The sequence below is a fragment of the Drosophila albomicans genome, chromosome 3 (genome assembly GCF_009650485.2).
Source record: "Drosophila albomicans strain 15112-1751.03 chromosome 3, ASM965048v2, whole genome shotgun sequence".
In the NCBI taxonomy this organism is placed as follows: Eukaryota; Metazoa; Arthropoda; class Insecta; order Diptera; family Drosophilidae; genus Drosophila; species Drosophila albomicans.
The window spans coordinates 18,442,078-18,462,774 of NC_047629.2; the positions used below are offsets into that span (position 1 = coordinate 18,442,078).

The following is a 20,697-nucleotide window of genomic DNA, read 5'->3' on the forward strand; positions in this document are numbered from 1 at the left end:
AATATGCAACTTCTTGTGTAACTCTAATTACTTTATTTAAAATATTGCTGGAGCTTTTTTAATGAGATGGAAGATTACCTGAAATGTTATGCTCTACCGCAAAAACCCCGATTTGAAGCAAATCTACAAAATAAAAAATTATTAATAAAAAACATTATACTTTCAACAAATAATAAATATTATAATAAAATATTAAAAATTTAATATAAGAGAAAAGAGTACTTGTCAGACTTTCTTAAGAAAGTGTCTCAAAGTATAAGAGGTTTTACTATTTTAATACTGAGGGCAGACTTCTTGATTGTAGCCACGATAGGTAATTATCCAATTTAGTTAATGATAAAATTACGAAAGTTCAAATCGAAAGTTTATTATCAAGTTCCATATTGGTTAGGGTTTCTGCATGAAGAAGCAAGAATTTAAAATTTGCGAGTGACAGTTACTCGATAATATTCGACGCCATTAAATTAATTTCAACATTATTGCTTAAACGGTTTCAGTTCTCATCATCATGAAGAAGGTCGAAGTTTATATCGGTTGGTTTCAAGCGTTAAATGGAATAACTCACTATTATCCCGAATTACAAACGGGTCGCTTAAAGAGATCAAAAATATTGAAGACGTACAGTATTTTTTATCATTTCGTAATGATATGTGGAACTCCCTTTGCATTCCTGGATTTGACGACCCAAAGTCCAGAAACTGAATTTAATCAATTTTCAAATTGGCTTAATTATGGAGCTTTGTGCCAATGTTTCCTTCATACGATTGTTATAATCTCGACTGTATACTGTGCGCAATATCTGCAAAATTCAATTCAACGCATAATGGAAATACTAGAAAAGTTGAAACACATTTACCCACCTGTGAAAGATCAGAGATATTTTTACACTATGCTGTATGTAAGAGTTTTTATTACATGCTTTAATGTTGTAATTCAGTGCTATTGGAATTATGTACGATGGCCCAAATCGTGTTCGGTCCACATGTTCTACATTCTGTATTCATTCTGTTCGCATAATATTGTTTTTGCCATATCTCTATTTAAATATGAAATTCTTTGGAAACTATATTTTTGTGGCAAGGGATTAAGGACTCATTTGGAACAGTTGTTGGCGAAACCAGTCGATCTTCATAATTTACAAGAGTTCTTTAAACGACAACAGGAGCTCATCAATGTCTGTCGTGAATATTGTGGCACTTTTCGACATTTAATGTTGTGGACTCCTGCTCGCATCCTTTTTGCCTGTGTTCTATGTGGATACTTATTCATTCGGATACAAGTTATAGAGTCATTTTATTCTGAGGCCTCGATTTTGTCTGTTTTATTTGTCACTTTTACATTCGCCGATTTTTATGCTTTTAACAACTTGGCCCGGAAAGTTTCTGATCTCATCCCAGATACCATAGCTATCTTAGGGCGATCGAATCTTCAAGATCATCACTTGGAACGCACTGTAAGTTGAAGTTTAATAAATTTGTTTTGGTTTCAATAGATCTCTTTCATACAGATTAGCTGGATGACATTGCAACTTAGTTGTCAGAACACGAAAATTCAAATTTATAATATTGCTACTGTCAACAATCGACTCTCATTTGTTGCTGTCTCAGAGGTGATCTTACACATCTTGTACATGATCCAAAATGATTATTATTTCTTTGATAAATTTAATAGTCAACACGATGAATAGAATTTAAGATTTTCAATTATAAAATGAAATCAATTTAATAAAAATATAAGTATGTGTATTTATACAAAACGTAAAGGCATTAAATATTCGATTATATTTATAACTTAACTATTGTGACATAACATGATGAAAAAAATATATAACTAAAAGAAGTACTTCTACAATTTTGTCTATAACATTATTAGTATATTTAAATTTAGATGTAATGTTTAATTCTATCAAATTGTTTGCAATTATCGAATAATTAAAAAACTTTAATGGAATTCAATATTATAAAAACAGGAACCAAATAATGCTCTCTTAAATATTTAGTATTATAGCTTTCATCAAGATATCACAGTCAGTCACAGTTGGGTTCTTTCTGATAGATCATTTTATTATATGATAGTGCTTAATTCGACTTTAGGTTCATCGGAAAGTTCTTATCTCTGAACTATATCTATAGCTTTTAGCTATTGCCACCAAGTTCTAGTTCCCATTAAACTAATTGATTTTCTGTAAGCGTTCTGTATTTGTTCTGTACGATTTTAGTTGTCGCAACTATGAAGAGAGTAGAAGTGTTAATCGGTTACTTTGAGGCTATCCATGGCATAATCCAATATTTTCCCAATCCAAAAACGGGTCGTTTACAAAGATCAAAGTATCTGAGGGTGTATAGCTTCATTCACAATCTGCTACTGGCTTTTGGAATTCCTCTCCTTATATTTGATGCTCTAACTGAAAACCCGGAAATTATCACTCACATGTCTTCAAACTGGATGACCATTGGCAATTGGTTTTTTGTCAGTATTCATATGATTGTAATAATTTCAACTCTATACTGTGCTCGATTCCAACAACGTTCAATTCAACGCATAATGAAAACGCTAGAAACGTTAAATCGGAATATGCCAACAGCCTCTGGCCATAAATATCTTTATTTACTGCTGTATAAAAAACTGTTTATCATCTGCATAAATATCGGCATTCAAATACAATGGGATTATATGCGTCGACCTAAAGAAGTTTCTGTTAAGATGATCTATATTTTGTACTCATGCTGGACATATAATATTACTTTTGCAATATCCCTACTATCTTATGAAATTCTTTGGAAAATATCTTATTGTGGCATAGGATTAAAGTCGCAGCTTAAAGAATTACTGGCTGGAAAAGTTCAACTTGATGAATTGCAGGAGTTCTTTAATCGACAACAGGATCTAATCAATGTTTGCGGCGAATTTTGCGAAACTTTTCGTCATTTAATACTGTGGTATCCTACACAAACGCTTTGCACCTGTATATTGGGAGGATATATGTACATTCGACTCCAAGTGCGAGAAACATGGTCTCCAATGGTTGACTATAACCTATTGGCATATATTTTCTTCGAATTCGCTGAATTCTACGTATTCAATAACTTGGCTGGGACTGTTTCTGATCTTATCCCAGAGACTATATCGATTTTAGGACAATCGAAGTCTCAAAATGTTTACGTAGATCGCGTTGTAAGATCATTTATAAATGTATTTTTCTTTGATTTTTCAATAAGTTTAATTTCAATTTTGCAGATCAGTCAAATGACTCTTCAACTAAGTTGTCAGAGCACAAAGATTGAAATATTTGGCACAGCTACTCTCAACAGACGCCTCTCGTTTTTAATAATGTCGGAGATTCTTTTGAATACATTTACCGTGATTCAAACTGATTATTCATTTTTCAATTAAATAAGAAACTAAACATTTATCGATAAAAATCTTTTAAATGTGAATTTCATAAAAATAAATACATGTTGTTTGTAAAACTTCGCATTTAGCATCTGTGAAGTTGCGAATGGAGGCAAAGTCAAATTTCTGGTCAACTTGGTAACGATTTGAAAATAGTTTCATGTACTAACTTTTTGTCAGCTAATGGCTTTTGGTAGTTTGGGTTTTCTGTCAGTCGTACGTGACAACGGCAACAAGTCAAAACAGAACAATTGAGGGGTTAGATTCAAGATTTTACACAAATTAAAATGCTTCCATTGTGGGACACGCGAATGTATAAAGTTTTTTATGCGAGTGTTGCGCCAGTTTTGAAGCCATTTGTCCAATTGCCAAGCGACATGCGACTTGCGAGTGCCACAAACTGCAGATTTATGGCGCCACAAAGGCAACAACAAAATGGGAGTCTAGTTCCTTTTGGCGAGAGTGAAATGTCTCGAGAACAACATAAAGATGTGGCGTGACTTGTCCTCGGTCTGGTTTGCGTGTTGGCAATGGAATTACATGACTATATACTACATATATTTGTTTATATGTATTAAGATATGTATATTAGAAAAGCTGCCGAATTCTGGGAACGCTTTATTACACTCTCTGCGTGGGTGTGTGTGTGTGTCTGTGTGTGTGTGGGGAGGCAGAGGGCGGGCCATGAGATAGATCTATATAGACTAGCGGCTCACTAATTGCCATTAATCAGTTGGAGCTGACGTCAGTTGACAGCCTCATTCAATCAGCAATTATGTCGTGCACTATTGACCACAACAACAAAGGCAACAACAGTAAAAGCAACAACAGCCCCAGCAACAGATGTCGTTATTAGACGCTTTAGGTTAGGCTTTCCACGTTGCCTTTGAAGATCTTGGCAGAGCTAGTTATGGGAAAACCCCAAGCACATGACAGCTGCTCGATAACGCAACAACTTCAATTATTGTAGGTTTCATTATAATTATGCCTGGTGTAAGACAAAGCGATCGACTAAAAGGTACTTTTTTTTAAGGGTAATTTGAAGGTCAGATCAGTATTATTCTATTTAATTAGTATATAATAGTATATTGTTACAATCTCTTTTTACTTTGTTTAACATATGTATATCCTATTATGATTGTTGTTTTTATTTTTATTTCCAGTTATTATTATTATTATTATTATTCTCATTCTTATTATTAATTTTAATTTTAATTTTATTGGATAATCCTTTTTTCAATTCTGTTTTATTATAAATTTTTATTTTTTCATTTTCCAAAAAACTATATATGTATGTAATATGTTCCCAATATAATTCCAATATGAGGACTTGTTTATATCTCTAAAATACCTAACAATATTTCTCTGATATTTTATGTTCGGTATAATTTCTTTATTAAAAGTTTACTAAAGTTTTTACATTTTTACAACTTTTATACATATTCTTTTTAACCTTATTACCCCTTTCCTATTTTATACAGGGTATAGCTGGCAATAATAGTGACTCTCAATGCTGTATGCAGTCATTTGAAAAGCGATTCGACAAAAATTTAAAACAATTTAGCTTATGTCACGTCACGTCAGTCGATGCGAGACGACACGAGACGAGCCACACTCTGTGGCCACGGAGAGAGTTGGGCGGCAATGAGCGGGGGAGGGAATCACAAAGAACCGCAGTGCACAAATTGTATTGTGTCATGCTTGATCTATGTACAACTATTGTACAACAAAGACTACAAGCTATCTACATCGCTGAGTGAATAATATGTGGCATGTCTCGCTGCCGTTCGCCTATTTATTTATGCACACATTTGTTTAGCTCAATAGTTTTAATTATAATTAACGCCTCACTGCAAATTAAAACAATGAGTCGACTTCGACTTTTCCCGCATTGCAATGCGGATTGAACTGAAAATGGAGCCAAGCCAAGGACGGACCAACTTAAAAGGTTAATAATTTGTGGAACTGATATAGATAGAAATACACATTAAATGACAAACATTAATGTGCTTTACTTATAGTATTGCAAATTCTATAGTATTTGTGAATCATAACTTAAATGTACATATAGTAAAGTAAGGGAATATATCTTGCGGGAAGTACCCTATGAATACAAGGAATTACTAATTTAATGATGTGGGGATTTGTCATTAATTTTTTAAAGATAATCACGCATTTAATGACTAAATGATAAATGCAATATTGTGTGGAAATTACTAAAATACTGCAAATGTATTTAGTTTGAAATATACTAAAATACTGCGAGTAATATTTAATCTAAAAAATGATTAGGTATTTAAAAAATAAATTTTACATTTTTATACCCGCTACCCATGCCGACAGGAAATGTATGTAACAGGTAGAAGGAGGCATCTCCGACCCTATAAAGTATATATATTCTTGATCAGCGTCAACAGCCGGGACGATCTAGCCATGTCCGTTTGTCTGTCTGTCCGTCCGTCCGTATGAACACCTAGATCTCAGAGACTATAAGAGATAGAGCTATAATTTTTTGGTGTATACAATAATAACTATAGTATTTATGAGTCCTGAAAATTTGATTGCAATCAGATAAAATTCTGGAACGTATTAAAGAAATACTTTTGTATGGGCAAAAACGCCTACTTACCAGGGGTCTTAGTTGCTTTGGCCGACAATCTGGTACATTGTATGGTATATTTTGAATGTGGTACTATATCGATATACAAAATATACCATTTGGTATATTTTTAGTATTTTCGGTATATTTTGAAAATAATACCGCAATATTTTGCTTTTATTCAAAATGGGTAGCGAGTATCTCACAGTCGAGTGGACTGTAGCTTTCTAACTTGTTTAATACTTATCTCAATCTAGAAACACCCTTACTAATGATGTGGGGATTATTATTTTTCTACAGTTAATTACGCATTTAATGACTAAATAATAAATACAGTTTAATTTCAAGATTGCTTAGGTTTTGCAAATTATATTTTGAGACTTTAATATTCATTTCTAACAAGAAATACGCTTAGTACAGCAATAGTGAGACCTTTCATTATAATTATCATTCAACAAATGCAAATTACTAAAATACTGCTATTATATTTAATATATTTTCAAATGAAATTGTATATTTTTTAATACTTATTTCCAGCGGGAAATACCCTCAATACTTAAGCTGCTGAACTCTTCTTTGATGATACGGGGCACGTAGTTGTCAGCTGTCATTGTTGACGCTTATCGTAATGGACATTAACATGAGGCCTGTCAGCATTAGTTTCAGACCTCCCCCGCACTATGACACTGCAGCAATGCAAAGCCCTCCTCGTCACACCCTCTAAACATGTGTAGTACAGACAAATGTAGAGCATACTTAGTGCTAAAGCGTTGGTGGCAAACTGGCGATAAAGATAAAGAGATTTCATAGAGACAGAGAGAAAGAGAGAGACAGAGAGACAGCGAGAGAGTGAAAGAACTGAAATGGAAAAGTCAGAGGGCATCCCAAGCGGATTTATGACACTTGAGTGGTGCCGCCCAAGCAATATATATCATTTATGCAGCAAATATGTGCGCTCAGCCAAGCTAAAATCCCCACCAAAAAGAGCTAAAAACCAAAAAATTCTCGTATAATGTGTGGAAATACAAGAGTTGTTGGGCTAACTGAGTGAGTTTTAATAATTGATCAAGCGAGGAGAAGGAGGAGGAGGTGGAGCGAGAGCAAGAGGAGAACAGGGGCCAGTAAGTGGGCCATGTCAACGTTGCGCTGCTGGCGTGTGGAACTCGCATCAGGCTTGACTGCAATGCGAGCGGGCCAAGGAAGCGTGTGAAATCCCATTTGGCTAATGGCCAACGGCGACGCAAAGAGACGAGACGAAACGAGAGTCGGGGCCAACAACAACGACCACGACGACAACAGGAAAATCAACCTGTTTCCACAAAATCCAAGCGAATCGGTCGTGACTCAACCTCAACTGGTGCAGCGGTCGGAAAAACTCGATTCGCGTTTTCCAGCCCCCAACACACTCCGACCTGACGTCCCCCTTTTACAGCCAGGGGCCGCGGCCAATGTAGGGCACAAGTACAAGCACATTTTACGAATGTCTCTGCGAAATACAAACAGCGCCAAAGGCAAAACGAAAGAGAGAGAGAGAATGAGAAAAAAAAATAAAAAGAAAAAACTGGTTTATTTTCTGGTTGTTGCCGACTGGGTTTTCCTCATGACACCATGGCCTGATTTCAGATTTTTCCGCGACTCGTTTACAGTGGCACACCTTTTCCACTTGCCACTTGCCACTTGCTACTTGCTGCTTACTGCTTGCTGCCACTGCTGTTGCTGTTGCAGGATCATCATCGGCAACAGCAACAACAACAACAAAAACAACGCCAAAGTTATACAACGAACATTTTCCAGGGTCTATTTCCAGCTGCTGCGGGGGTGGATTTTTGGGTGTGTGTGTGAGTGTGTATGTATGTGTGTGTGGGTCAAACAGGGTGTGGCGCAAAGCCCCCGCGCACACGCCCCCTCGCATTCCATTCGCATGTGAAAGCATTCAAAAACATTCACGGGGTTGGCGCTGAGCTCTTCTTCTCTCCACTCGGTGGTTGCGTGTGCGTGAGTTAGTTTCCTTTATTTGTTTGTTGTCATAAAAGTCAAACAGTAGCACCACAACGACGACGACTGAATGGGTGGGTCGGTGGGTGTCTTAGGGTAGAGCTGCCTTCAGTTCATTTCTTGCTTCAGTTACTTTGGCTGTAACTTACTTACATTTCACTGCGATGATGATATCAGCGAAAGGAGTCGATGTCAATATTGGTGATATCGGTGTCGACACGCTGCCACGCTCTGCATATGCATGCATATTGGCCATAAACGTTGGCAGTTACCACAACTCACTCTCTCGGTGTCTGTGTCTGTGTGGCGCTAAAACGATGGCCAGCATTGTCACAGCTGGCTGCCAAATAATGATGAGGTTTCCTTTGGCCAAAATCAATATGCGCTCAAATTTGATTGCGTATACGCAATGAATGACAAATAGTCCGAAGCTGTGAGCTTGCAACTTAATTAAAAGCGATTTACATGTCAGCACGTGATAATACTTATACACAGACTAACGACAGCCACTGTCCAGCTGTCAATATTGCAATTTTCTTTTTCAATCTTTTGTTTAATAAGTTGAACGAACGCAATTTTATGACGTAAGTTGAATTTATTCAATTAGGATTTTTAAATTTAGTACAATTTGAATTTAAATTTTTTCATTCACGCTCTTATTTTCAAAATGTACGTGAATTTTATGCCATTTCAATTTTAATTAGTTGGCTTTGATAAAATTTTATTTAATTTTGCATATTTCCAACGAATCCAATTAAAATTTTACACTTGTTATTATTAAATCAAATCGAATCTAAAAGTTAGAATTCGTAAATAAACTCAATTTAAAGCTTCAACTTAATTTAATTTTAATTACTGTATTCCATTTCAATACAAAAAATAATTTATTTGAATTCAATGCGCCCTGCCAAATTTTAAACTCTTTATATCAGAGCAATGTTTGCTGATGCTAATTGAATAACTTGGAAGGGATTGAACCCAGTTTTTGAGGTTTGTCGTGAGCTGCATGCATAAATGGGGAATCACAAACAGATGTCGAAGATATCTACATAAAAGGTAAGGGAGAAATATATCATATGTATGCAAGAACAACTCTCTGCTCAAAAGGGGCAACAAAACATAGTGACCTATATATGTATATCGGGACATTATTGGATTGCTCACAAGGCAGATTCATTTAAATTTATAATTGAGTGACAACGAGGCAGCAGCAGCAGCCACAGAGATGCTTTGCTTTATTCCATCGCTACATACATATAGTATACTATATATATATATATATAAATAAATATGTTTGCATTCTTATTGTTAAACTTTTATTTTGGACTGTGAGTTCAAGAACCCAGAAAGTTATGCCATGACTTGCGCTTCAATTAGCATTGCGCATACAATAGGAAAGAAAAGTTAATTTCACATTTTAAAAGCGGATTCTAAATAAAAACGCGTGTTTAGATGAATTTCAAACGACCTTTGGGGGTCAATTCAATTCAGCCAAGGGTGTTCAATCCTTTCGCCCGTCGTAATTAAGCCATTTGATATGCCAAACATGTATCAAAACACGGGACCAATTAGTTAACCTCATCATGTTATTAACCACACAAACCAAAAGCTGCGTGTTACCAGATTCTGTTTTTGGTTACCATAATTACGAAATTACGCAATCCAATTATAATTTCAAAATGTGTTTAATTGTGGTCAATTCGGCATTCACACACATCTGTATAAATACAGTGGTCAGTAATCCTTGCAATTAGTTTGACGCCATGTATCCACGATTTCTGAGCCGCAGCTATCCGCTGCACAAGGATCTCTTCTTCTCCACGAGATATTCGTTCAGTCTGCTCGGTCTGCGCTTCGAGGAGAAGCCCACCATCTGGTCGACTGCTTGGCTCATCTTTAACTTTGTCAATCTAGCACATTGCTGCCAGGCTGAGTTCAGTTTTGGCTGGTTTTACATACGGATCAGTCCCGTCGATGCCATGGATGCCTTCTGCCCGCTGGCCTGCAGCCTGACGACACTCTACAAGATGGCCTGCATGTGGTACAGTCGCTCCGAGGTGGCCCTGCTCATGGGTCGCATTCGTCAGCTGACCGAACAGCAGAGCGGAGAGCAGCAGGATGAGTTGAAGCGTCGCTACTACCGCATGGCCACGCTGTTGAGTATGCTCATGTTCACGCTGGGCTCCATTAACACGGCGGCATTTGTGCTGCGCTCCTTGTGGGAGATGTGGTCACTGCGCCACGAGCCCTTCAAATACGACATGCCCTTCAGAATGCAGTAGGCACAAGAGTTCTTTCTCCTCCCACTCTTTATGTACTTCCATATTTCTGTTTAGTTTTCCTGCCATCGCTCACCGTTTGCCTTTGTATCCGCTGGCTTATCTCTATTCCACTTGGTACGGTCAAGTCACAGTCTATGCCTTTGTGGCCACCGATGGCTTCTTCTTCAGTTTTACGCTCTACGTCACTTTTCTGCTCAAAGCTCTGCAAATGGACATTCAACGTGTGCTTAAGTCCATGCGTTATGGTAAGTTGCTGACGCTTTAATGAATTAACTAACAATTATTTCACTGGCAGATCTCAGCGATGGCGAGTCTGAAAAGTGCTGTCAGCAGCTGCACAATATCATCGATCGCCACAACGATATCGTTGGCATTGTGGAGCGTTTCTCAGCGATTATGGCAGCGCCCACTTTTGCTCAGTTCCTATCTGCCAGCTTGGTGATAGCCACCAGTGTTATCGACATACTTATGGTGAGCATGTCAGTAGTATAAATTGATTTGGCAGATAAAGAAATTTACATTCAAGTGTTTGAAACTAAGTGCTATTTATTAATATCGTTATGTGTGTGAAGCTAGCAGAGCTTACAGATTGAGAACACTTTAAAAAAGTAATGATGATAGACAGAAATAAAATGTAGAGTTTTGTATTCAGGAAGTTAAGTTATTTAAGTTATTAATATCGATATTTGTGTGTAGATAACATAGGAGAGTTAAAGAGTTACAGCAATTTTGTAGTCATGATGACAAAAAGGTAAAAAAAGATTACATTTTGAGTTTTGTATCGAATAATATACTACAATTTTAAATGAATAAGATAGGAGAGCGTAACAAACTTCACGACTTTGAAAAAGAAACAAAATCTGGAGGCTTGTAGTCATGAATATCAATCATATAGTAAGCTTTCAAGTCAATTTCAGTTATATTAATATCGATATTTCAATGAAGATAGCAGAACTTAAAAAATAACAGCACTTTACAAAAGTAATGACAGAAGTAAAATGTTCTTTTGTATAAGGTGCTAATATTAATATCGATAGTTGTACATTAATTTGGTGAAGTATTATTGATAGAAAAATGAAAAAAATATACAATTTTAAGTATTGTATCAATAAAGATAGTACAACTTTCAATGAATAGCATAGATAGAAGGTATGAGAGCTTATCAAACTACAAGATTTTAGAAAAGTAATGATGAGAAACAGAAATCAAATTTGGAGGCCTCTTGTCATGAAGATAATAAAGTCTTGAATGAATGTTCTATTATATTAATATAGATATTTATATGCAAAATATCAGAGTTTAAGGAATTACTACACTTTGAAAACGTAACGATGAGAAACCGATACAAAAATTTGACACTCGAATGAATAATGAATACCTTTAATACATAAATGATTTTAAAGTCAGTTAAGTAGTTAACTTTAGCTGCTTCAATCACCTTGCCATATCTACTCAAAAATTGGAAAAACCGAAATTTGTATATAGAAATATCATGCAGCTGAAGAGTAGTACTTTAATAATTGGATTTGACATCGCATTTAATTTCGCTATGGCTTAAAGCAATTACGGCATACGTAGTGTAGATGATATCATATGAGTGCTATCGAGACGTGCTCAGCTTATCACTGTGCCAAAAACAAACAAAAAAATATGACTTTGATTTGCGAATTTCTTAGTATTCTGGGTACAATATCATTCGCTACGTGGTCTACGCCAGCACGGTGAGCTCGTGTCTCTTTCTCTACTGTTACGGAGGCACCGAAATGTCCATGGCGGTGAGTTGAGCACAACGAAAGCAAAAAGAAGGGTCCCAAGTACCACACAATGGATGTAACTGTGTTTGGTTTTGCAGAGCCTGGAACTGGGTGAATCGGCATACAATAGCTACTGGTATCAGTGGGATCGCAAGGTGCGACAGCGTGTCTATCTGCTCATCATGCGCGCCCAGCGACCCATCATGGTGCAAGTGCCCTTCTTTGCGCCCTCGTTGCCGGTCTTCACAGCGGTGCGTTGAATGCAACTTTGACAATTGTTAACTCTCACATATTTTCTTTCCCTATTTTGTTTTTTTTTTTTATTTTCCCCCTGCAGGTCATCAAGTTTACGGGCTCCATTGTGGCGCTGGCCAAAACCATTCTCTAGTCTCGGTAAGAGACAAAACAAGAAGAAAAATAAATTGCATCAAGTTGCTGGCGCCAAGAGATTCGCTTGCATGCGAATACTTTTTCAAGTGTCTGTCACTTCGCACTTACCCTAAAAGTATGCAGCACTTTTTATGCACCCGAGATACGTTTTTCATCAGTAGAAAAAACATCATTCCTTTGCTCCCCCTTTACGGCATTGCTCAAATATTTGCAGTTTACGTAAATAATTTGTTGAATTTATGAAAATATTGCAGGAATTTGTGTTGACACAGTTCAATGATTTGCCAAGGAATTTTCAGTTTTACAGCAGGTTTGTTTCTCACACAATTCCTCAGCCAGTTTACTTATAGTATTTGCAATTTGAATTTCGGAAGAGTTCGTATAAGAAATTTTCGTATTTTTGACTTTACTCATTTCAATTTACTTTGTGGCGCAACAACGACAACGACAACAACAGCCAGTTACCAACTGGCATTGACGTCAAAAGGCTTCAGTAACGAGGACACAACAACAACACAAAGGACACACACTCATACATAAATATATACATACATACATATATATGAACCCGGTTGATTAAAAGCGCCTGCAGGCTTCTGACATAAGAAAATGCCAGCCAGTTTGCCAGTTTTCAGTTTTCACCCCGTTGCCGGACTTTGCCCATTGGCCATCAGGCATACGCTTCGTATACGTAACGAGCTCAAAATTGACTGAGGCTACTTTATTGTTGCTGTTGTTATGATTTTTGTTGTTTTTGTTGTTGGTTTTTGCATGCTGCAACAATAAGCCGACCCGAGCTTGCTTACATCAAAGTTAAGCTCCTTGTCCGCATCTTGAACACGTGAATCCATCTTTTTTACGTGCTTAACAGTTAATACCTCAATTTGCTGACCATAAATCCATTTGGGCGATTTGATTTTGGCATTTTGATTACCAAGAATTGCTGATTAGATTTTCTGTTCCCATCGACTCGATTAGTTAGTTGGCCCACAATGAAACCCAAACTGCCCACACGCTACTTTTAGTGCACTTTCGAAGGCTGATCTCGTCACAAGTCCGAAGAGTGAGATTCGAAAATGGGATTCATATTCAATCTGCGGCTGCTTGCCACCGTTCTACTCATCGTTTTGGTCACCGCACATCGAGGTGGGTAAAGCTAACAAAGGGGCATAATTCTTTTTTTTATTTTGCGGCTCAAAATTTGGATAAAGATTTAAAAAAATAATTCGGATAATAAGTTCAATGTAGAATGAGCTAAATACTCATATTTAAAGCCGGTATTCCTTTTGCTTTTCAATAGTCATTTATTCACTCAGCCCAATTAGTTTCAATTGAGCAAAAATATTCCATGTGAGCTAACACATTTGTTTATTCGACTTCGATTAACGGATTATAAACTTTATCTATAAATGAAGGGAATGAATGAAAAAAAACTATACTTAAATTTTGCACATTATTCGCACTTAAGAATAGCACAAAAGTTTTGTTTATTGATTTATGAACGAAACGTGTTCAACATTGTGTAACGATTGAAATTTGATAAATATTATCAGCTTCTCAATTAGTCAAAGAAATTCCCACAATTGCGTGGACACTATTTTCATAAAGTTCAAAAGTTAAAGAAATGTTAATTATTTTTTTTATATTATTATGTTTTGTTGAAAATAAAGGAATGAATAGAAGTAAATCTTTGTTTTATGACAAGCAATTCAATATATTTTTATGAGTAAATAATAAACATATGACTTTTTTGGATCGTTTATAAAATCAAGTACCTAAAATTCTTGCAATTGCTGTTTTAAGAGCTGAGCAAAGTCGCCCAGCAATTTGAGAAACACGCAAAAGAATGTTTGTTCAGGTTGTTTGTTATTAGCAGATGAACGCTTATCTTGATCGTAAAACAAACTCGCCAAGGTGATACGGAAGGCGATACGCACATGACCACTGGCGATTAGTAATTTAGTACTTTAAGTAACTTTACTATAATTGGTTAATTACGCTCTCCACTGTCTACAATAAATAATCGCAATAAACCCTCAATTGCAGACCATCAACATGCACGCCATGCCCGCGCCTCCCTTGGCCTAAAGAACGAGGCGGAAGCGGAGAGCGCCTATTGGCGAGAGAAAGCACAGCAGACGCTGGCCGCCAAGCTGGAATCTCTGCAGGCGGTAAACACAAATCGCGCCAAGAATGTGATCATGTTCCTGGGCGATGGCATGTCCATTCACACAATTACAGCAACACGCAATCTGCTGGGCGACAGCTCCGAGAAGGTGTACTTCGAGCAGTTCCCCTACACTGGACTTTCGAAGACGTACTGCGTCAACCGTCAGGTGGCTGACTCGGCATGCACAGCTACCGCGTATTTGGGTGGCGTGAAGGGTAACTACGGCACGATTGGAGTGAATGCGAATGTGCCACGCTACAACTGCACTGCAGCCAACGGTGAAGAAGATCATGTCGATAGCATTGCCAAGTGGGCACAAGATGCTGGCAAGGATGCGGGTTTTGTCACAACCGCTCGTGTCACGCACGCTTCGCCCGCCGGCGTTTATGCACACACTGCGGATCGCAACTGGGAGAACGACATGGAGGTTGTGGAGGGTGGCTGCAATCCAGAGGAGACCATTGATATTGCTCGCCAACTGGTCGAATGGGAAGTGGGCAAGAACCTTAAGGTTATCTTGGGTGGCGGCAAGAAGAACTTCCTTAACAACACAGTGCGTGACGAGGCCGGTCAGCGAGGCTACCGACTCGACGGACGCAATCTCATCAACGAGTGGCTGGCCGAGAAGCAGTCGAGGAACGTCTCTGCCAACTATGTGTGGAGTCGCAAGGGTCTGCAGCAGCTCGATCTCAATAAGACTGATTATCTGCTCGGTCTGTTTGCCAACGATCATCTGCCCTACGATGGCGATCGTGAACGCAATCACGACCTCAGCCACTTGGCTGATCCCTCACTCACCGAGTTGACCGAGACAGCTCTGAAGGTGCTGCAGCGCAATGAGAATGGTTACTTCCTGTTCGTCGAGGGCGCTCGTATTGACATGGCCCATCACGACAACTATGCACGTCGCTCGCTCGAGGACACTGCGGAGTTTGCCAGGGCTATCCAGAAGGCTCGTGAACTAACTTCCGAGGAGGACACACTCATCGTGGTCACATCCGATCACTCGCACGTGTTCAGCATTAATGGCTATCCGGTAAGCTCACTTTTTCTATATGAAACTCTTCTTGTGCTGACCTGTTGACGTACAGAATAACCGATAAGTGAGTGAAACAACCTTAACTGTAAGAGCTAGAAAGCTGTCAAGGCTTCCTAGGTGTTAAACCCTGACATTTCCCATAATTCCCTCAGCAAAAGTGTTAAATCTGGGTAAAGAAGCTTTAACATAAATAGTAAGGACTAGAAGGCTTCACATTTTGCACAACTGAGTTAAATCGGAGTGGATATTTTCTTATTACATCGATAATATGTAAATTGTTTGACAACATTTTCTTTGCAGGAACGCACTCAGGATATTACTGGTCTGTCGGGCACTCTGGGCGACGACAATGTTCCCTATAACATTCTCTCCTATGCTAATGGACCTGGTTACTATGCCAGCTTCGGCCAAGCCGAGGGTCGTAAGGTCATCACGGAGAAGGACACCAAGAATCCGCTCTACGTGAGTCCAGCCATGGTTCCTCTCAGTGCCGACACGCATGGAGGCGACGATGTGGCTGTCTTTGCTTCGGGCCCCTATGCTCAGTTTTTCAGTGGCACTTACGAACAGGCCAATATTCCAGCTTTAATGGCCAGAGCTGCCGGCATTGGACCATATGCCAATGTTTAGTCAGTTCCCAAAAACAAAAGAAAAAATAAAAAGGGGGGAATTCCAATTCTGTTTGTTGCAGCATGTAAAATGCAATTAAAAGGCGAATACAGCAAAAATGCACTTCTCAGTCTGTTGACGTTTATTTTATGTTTTAGCCGCTCTGCAGTGGCCATTGGCAAATCGAATGGCTTTTAATTGAATGCCAATTGGCAGCGACAGAAGCGCAGAGAAGCAATTTCCTGGCAATTCCCTTATAACAGCAGCTAACAGCTGTACCTCAATCGCAATTCACTCGTAATCTGTTTGCAGCTCAAATTCGATTTCAATTAACAATCAACAGGCAACTGCAGTGCTTAGTGCTTAGTTCGACCTGAATCAATCAATTGGTCAATAAAAGTGATTGATAACTTGTGAACGTTTGCGAAAGAAGAGTGTTAAATAGATATAAATGCTAAAATGCAATTTTAATGTGGGTCAAATGCTCATAAATCTATCGCTAATTACATTAACGATTTTAGTATTTTACCTCTGAGCAAAGTATGGTTACACTTTTCAGTTCTCGCCAGGTTACGCTAAAATTCCGTTAAACACACTCGAAATTAAAGCGCCACCTGTGCATAGACTACACACACTTATCCACACTTCAATTGTCCAAATGTGTGCGTGTGTGTGCGCTCTACTTACGTCAGCTGCTGTGCAACGAAATTGCATTTAAATCCCATTTGGATTGACAACGTCAGCTTCTAGTCTATGGTTAGCAGGCAACTGCTGCAGCACAATTTGATCACTGGTCCACGACCAGGCCAAAGCCGCAGGCAGCCAGCATGTTACCACCAACCGCAGCTCGTAGGTTTGCTCTTGTAATTGCGCAAATCTGTCGGCCGCACAGGTGTGCGAGCAACGACGACCTGTTGGCCAAGAGACTGCGGGGCAATTGGATGCAATGCCTGTTATTCCAATTAGATGACTACGACCAGCATATATAGCATATAGTTTTGGCTATTGTCAAGCACGTTATGGGTGCGATTAAGTCATGGATGACAGGGTACAAATATGTTGCAAAATTTAATTAAGAGATTCGTTCGAAAATTGCACTCACCTTTGTTTTATTTTGCAGCAAACAAAGTATTCACGCTTATCACTAGTTTGCAATGCACAATGGACTAAACAAAATAGAAAAATTGAAAAACAGCACACAATTATAAAAAGTGTCGAGAATACGCGCACTTTTGCAATTTAATTTAATAAATGCCATTTTAATTACATTCGGCTCAACACTAGACTTTTTACGTTTATCGATAATTGTGACGATCCTTCGATACACCATTTTAGTGACGTGCTGTGCAACACTAACCTCAAGCTGTCTCCGATAACAGTTGGCGCTCTGATATTGATGTTTATCGGTATACATCAAGTTTGAAAGGCTTTTCAATAATTAAAAACTGATTATTATCTCATTTTGTGTGGCAAATTGACGTAGCACTTAATTAAACTGCGGCGGCACTTTAAATGTTGCTTTTACTGACAGCTCTCGAATTCAGAACTTGAAATTATCGAAAACTGTGAACGTTTAATGGATATTTAATTATGCTTTTGGTTTCTGCGATAAGTTAATGTGACAAACATTATGTCAGCCTTTATCAGTTGAATTCTAGCACATACAAAAAATTGCATTTCATTTGAGAAATCATCTGATAGGCCAAGGAAAGGCAATTAAGTTAATTAAAATGCGGCTATTGTCGGATTAGCCAACGTTATTTCCTTTAGTTCAGGTTGTAGCTATAAATTGGATTAACGTTTCCATTGCATACTTTCTGGCGCATAATGTCCTGCCATAAGGCTTGGTGTGACACGCATTGTGTGCAGGGATCGCGATATTTGCAAGTTACAGTAATTGACAAAATTTGCTGATGCTGCTGAGATTACCAAAACGATCCCAAGGTTAGACGAAGTCATGCACATTTAAGCTCGAAGACCGATTATGACTAGGATTGCTTTAGACAACTTTTAAAATTTAACCTCTATTTAACCTCTATTCGCATCTTCGGCTTTGGCTTTTCTAATCACTCTCTGCTTTTCAATGTTACGAGTTTTGGCACACATGCTCTATATAATGCATCGCTCTATAATAAGACATATTATACGACTTTATTCAAAACCCAAAAAGGAGTCTTCTTAAAAATCTTTAATTGAAATCATTCTTAACTCTAATTTATTGATTGAATTAAAAATTAAAGTGATTACAAAATTTTAAATTTATTTTAAAATTATTTCTAAATTACCATTTGTTATTATTTAAACAAACACGTTTACCAATTGCCTAGGTGTTCTTTTTATAGTTTTTGTAAAGTTTTTCATGCTAAAAATATAAATAATACTAGCATTTATAAGCTCGACAAACTTTCAACTCTAAATATTATATTCTTCGAATCATAAAGGTATGAACATACTGATATTATATTATACATACATAAATCACTAGATACATACATATATGTACATATTAATGTGTATGTACATTCATATGTGTCTTTGGAAGCATGTGCTCCTCCTATATTTTTTTTGAAGAGGACACGTTTCAGCTTCGTGCAATCGGAAGCATGTAATTTATTTTCGATTCTACGTGTCTTTCGAGCTTTGTATAATTTCCGTTAGCATTTCAATTTAACAAGATTACATTTTAATTTGTAAACTGAGCAAAGGGACATTTTATTGGGAGGCTGTGGGCAAAGTGGAAACCCAAAAGTGGACTTTGGTTCTACTTTTTTGTGTGTTTCGGAAGAAAGGGGAGTGGCAAGGGCAAAAGGGTGCGGTACGAACAAGAAAGTTGTGCGTTGTAAGCAAGCGAGCGTTGTGAAAGCCAAGCCAAAAACCGAACCAAACCAAGCCAAACCCAAAGCTAAAGCTAAAGCCAAAGCCACTTGGCCAGTCAGTGCAAGGCAAGCCTAAGAAACTGGGTCAGCAGCGACATGAGCGCAGAGTGAGCTAGAGCGCGAAAGTGTGGCCTGCCAGCAAGAGATAGAAAAACAGTCATACACTCACATACATACACAGCCACACACATGAGTACAGGTAGAGAAAGAAATAGAAAGAAATCCAGTTGTGGTTTTTGTGTGGTTTCGTGGGACCGTCCACAGCAATGTTTAAAGGTCCATAGCTGGCAATGCAAAATGCATGTTTATATGTATGTGCATATGTATGTGTATGTCAGCTCTTGCAACGCTGCATAAACATTTGAAAGGCGATAACAAGAAAAAATATATGAAAAGCAAAAGCAAAAACAACTACAACAATTATGCGCAATGCGCACACACAACAACAACAATGCTTCGCTGTACTTGTGAGATGAGAAGAGAAAAAACGCGCTGGAAAAAAAGCGAAACAGCAGCAGAAAAAACAGTGTAGCCCCAAAGGCAGAAGGCAAACCAACGTACATACAAGCATACAGAAAATGTGTTCAAACTAATGGCACTGCTGAGTCAGCCAGCAGCTCGCGTAGCCAGCGCGCGAGCTTAACGTGCGCCACAAAAAGCTCTGCGCTGCGCTACATCAACCACAGCTGCGCGGCATATACACACACACGCACACAACTACGGTGTACATACACATGTCCAACACGAACACGTGACGGCATGTGTAAGTGTATTGAAGCTGGCGCTGTAGCGGCTGCCGCAGTTGGAGCTTTTTAACGAAACTCATTCTCTCTCTCTCTCACGTTCGCTCTGGGGCGCTCTCGCAATCGCGCGCGCGCACTTCTAAGCACATTCAAATTGGACGCGCTTTTTTGTATCTTTCGGATACACATTATGTACACGATGTGTTGTTGTATGTAGGGAGCAGCCACATGGGGCAGAGTGAGCAGGGGAATTTTGCGCAGCGACTGCGACGTCGACGCAGCAGTTAAGTGTGCCACATTTTTTATGTTGTTGCTGCTGCTGCTGTTGCTGTTGTTGTTGCCCGGTTGCCAAGCGCACACACAGTTATAGGCCCCCGACACCGATACACGATAAAAACACACACACAGACACACATGTACAAATGTATGTACATACAACTAGCATTTTTCAGCCTTCTGTCAAATTTCATGTGAATTAACAGCCAGCGATAGCGATGACTGCAGCATTTCAATTAATGCTGAAATCGTGTCAATGTATTTACAATAGAAACACATAACTACACATGTATGTATGTATTATATGTATGTACATATGTATGTTTGTTTTTTGTTATGTACTGTAAAACTCTTTTCCTCCATCCGTTTATCGACATTTCGTTGTTTTCTTCTGTTTACTTAACCTAAATGTGAACCCCCTGCCCCCCAGGGCCCGTCCGCCCACTCATGTGCCTTTCGTTGGGGGTCTTATGTAAGTCTGGGTGCGGAAATGGGACAACGCATACATACACACAGTTATATTCATACATACATACAGTTATATATATTCGAAAGGTAGTTAGGCAGAGAG

At 38.3% G+C, this 20,697-nt stretch overlaps 2 protein-coding genes and 1 long non-coding RNA gene across 4 annotated transcripts; 2 read left to right on the forward strand and 1 right to left on the reverse strand.

Moving 5' to 3' along the window:
* Positions 1-233: 233 nt before the first annotated feature.
* Positions 234-17,517, reverse strand: LOC117570142 (uncharacterized). Of its 2 annotated transcripts, XR_007954808.1 has the most exons (4): positions 17,334-17,517; positions 861-1,451; positions 623-799; positions 234-396 (listed from the first exon to the last, which is right to left on the reverse strand). It is a non-coding gene; the product is annotated as an uncharacterized LOC117570142 (long non-coding RNA). The 2 variants fall into 2 exon arrangements; XR_004572322.2 differs by having other exon boundaries at positions 234-799; positions 17,334-17,516.
* On the forward strand, positions 9,751-13,368 carry LOC117570141 (odorant receptor 45b). The gene is made up of 6 exons (XM_034251607.2): positions 9,751-10,265; positions 10,324-10,514; positions 10,565-10,740; positions 11,946-12,044; positions 12,122-12,274; positions 12,361-13,368. The coding sequence occupies exons 1-6, from the start codon at positions 9,751-9,753 to the stop codon at positions 12,409-12,411; spliced, it is 1,185 nt and encodes a 394-aa protein (XP_034107498.1). The 3' UTR covers positions 12,412-13,368.
* Positions 13,426-16,354, forward strand: LOC117570140 (membrane-bound alkaline phosphatase). The gene is made up of 3 exons (XM_034251606.2): positions 13,426-13,559; positions 14,460-15,619; positions 15,923-16,354. The coding sequence occupies exons 1-3, from the start codon at positions 13,490-13,492 to the stop codon at positions 16,250-16,252; spliced, it is 1,560 nt and encodes a 519-aa protein (XP_034107497.1). The 5' UTR covers positions 13,426-13,489; the 3' UTR covers positions 16,253-16,354.
* Positions 17,518-20,697: the final 3,180 nt, after the last annotated feature.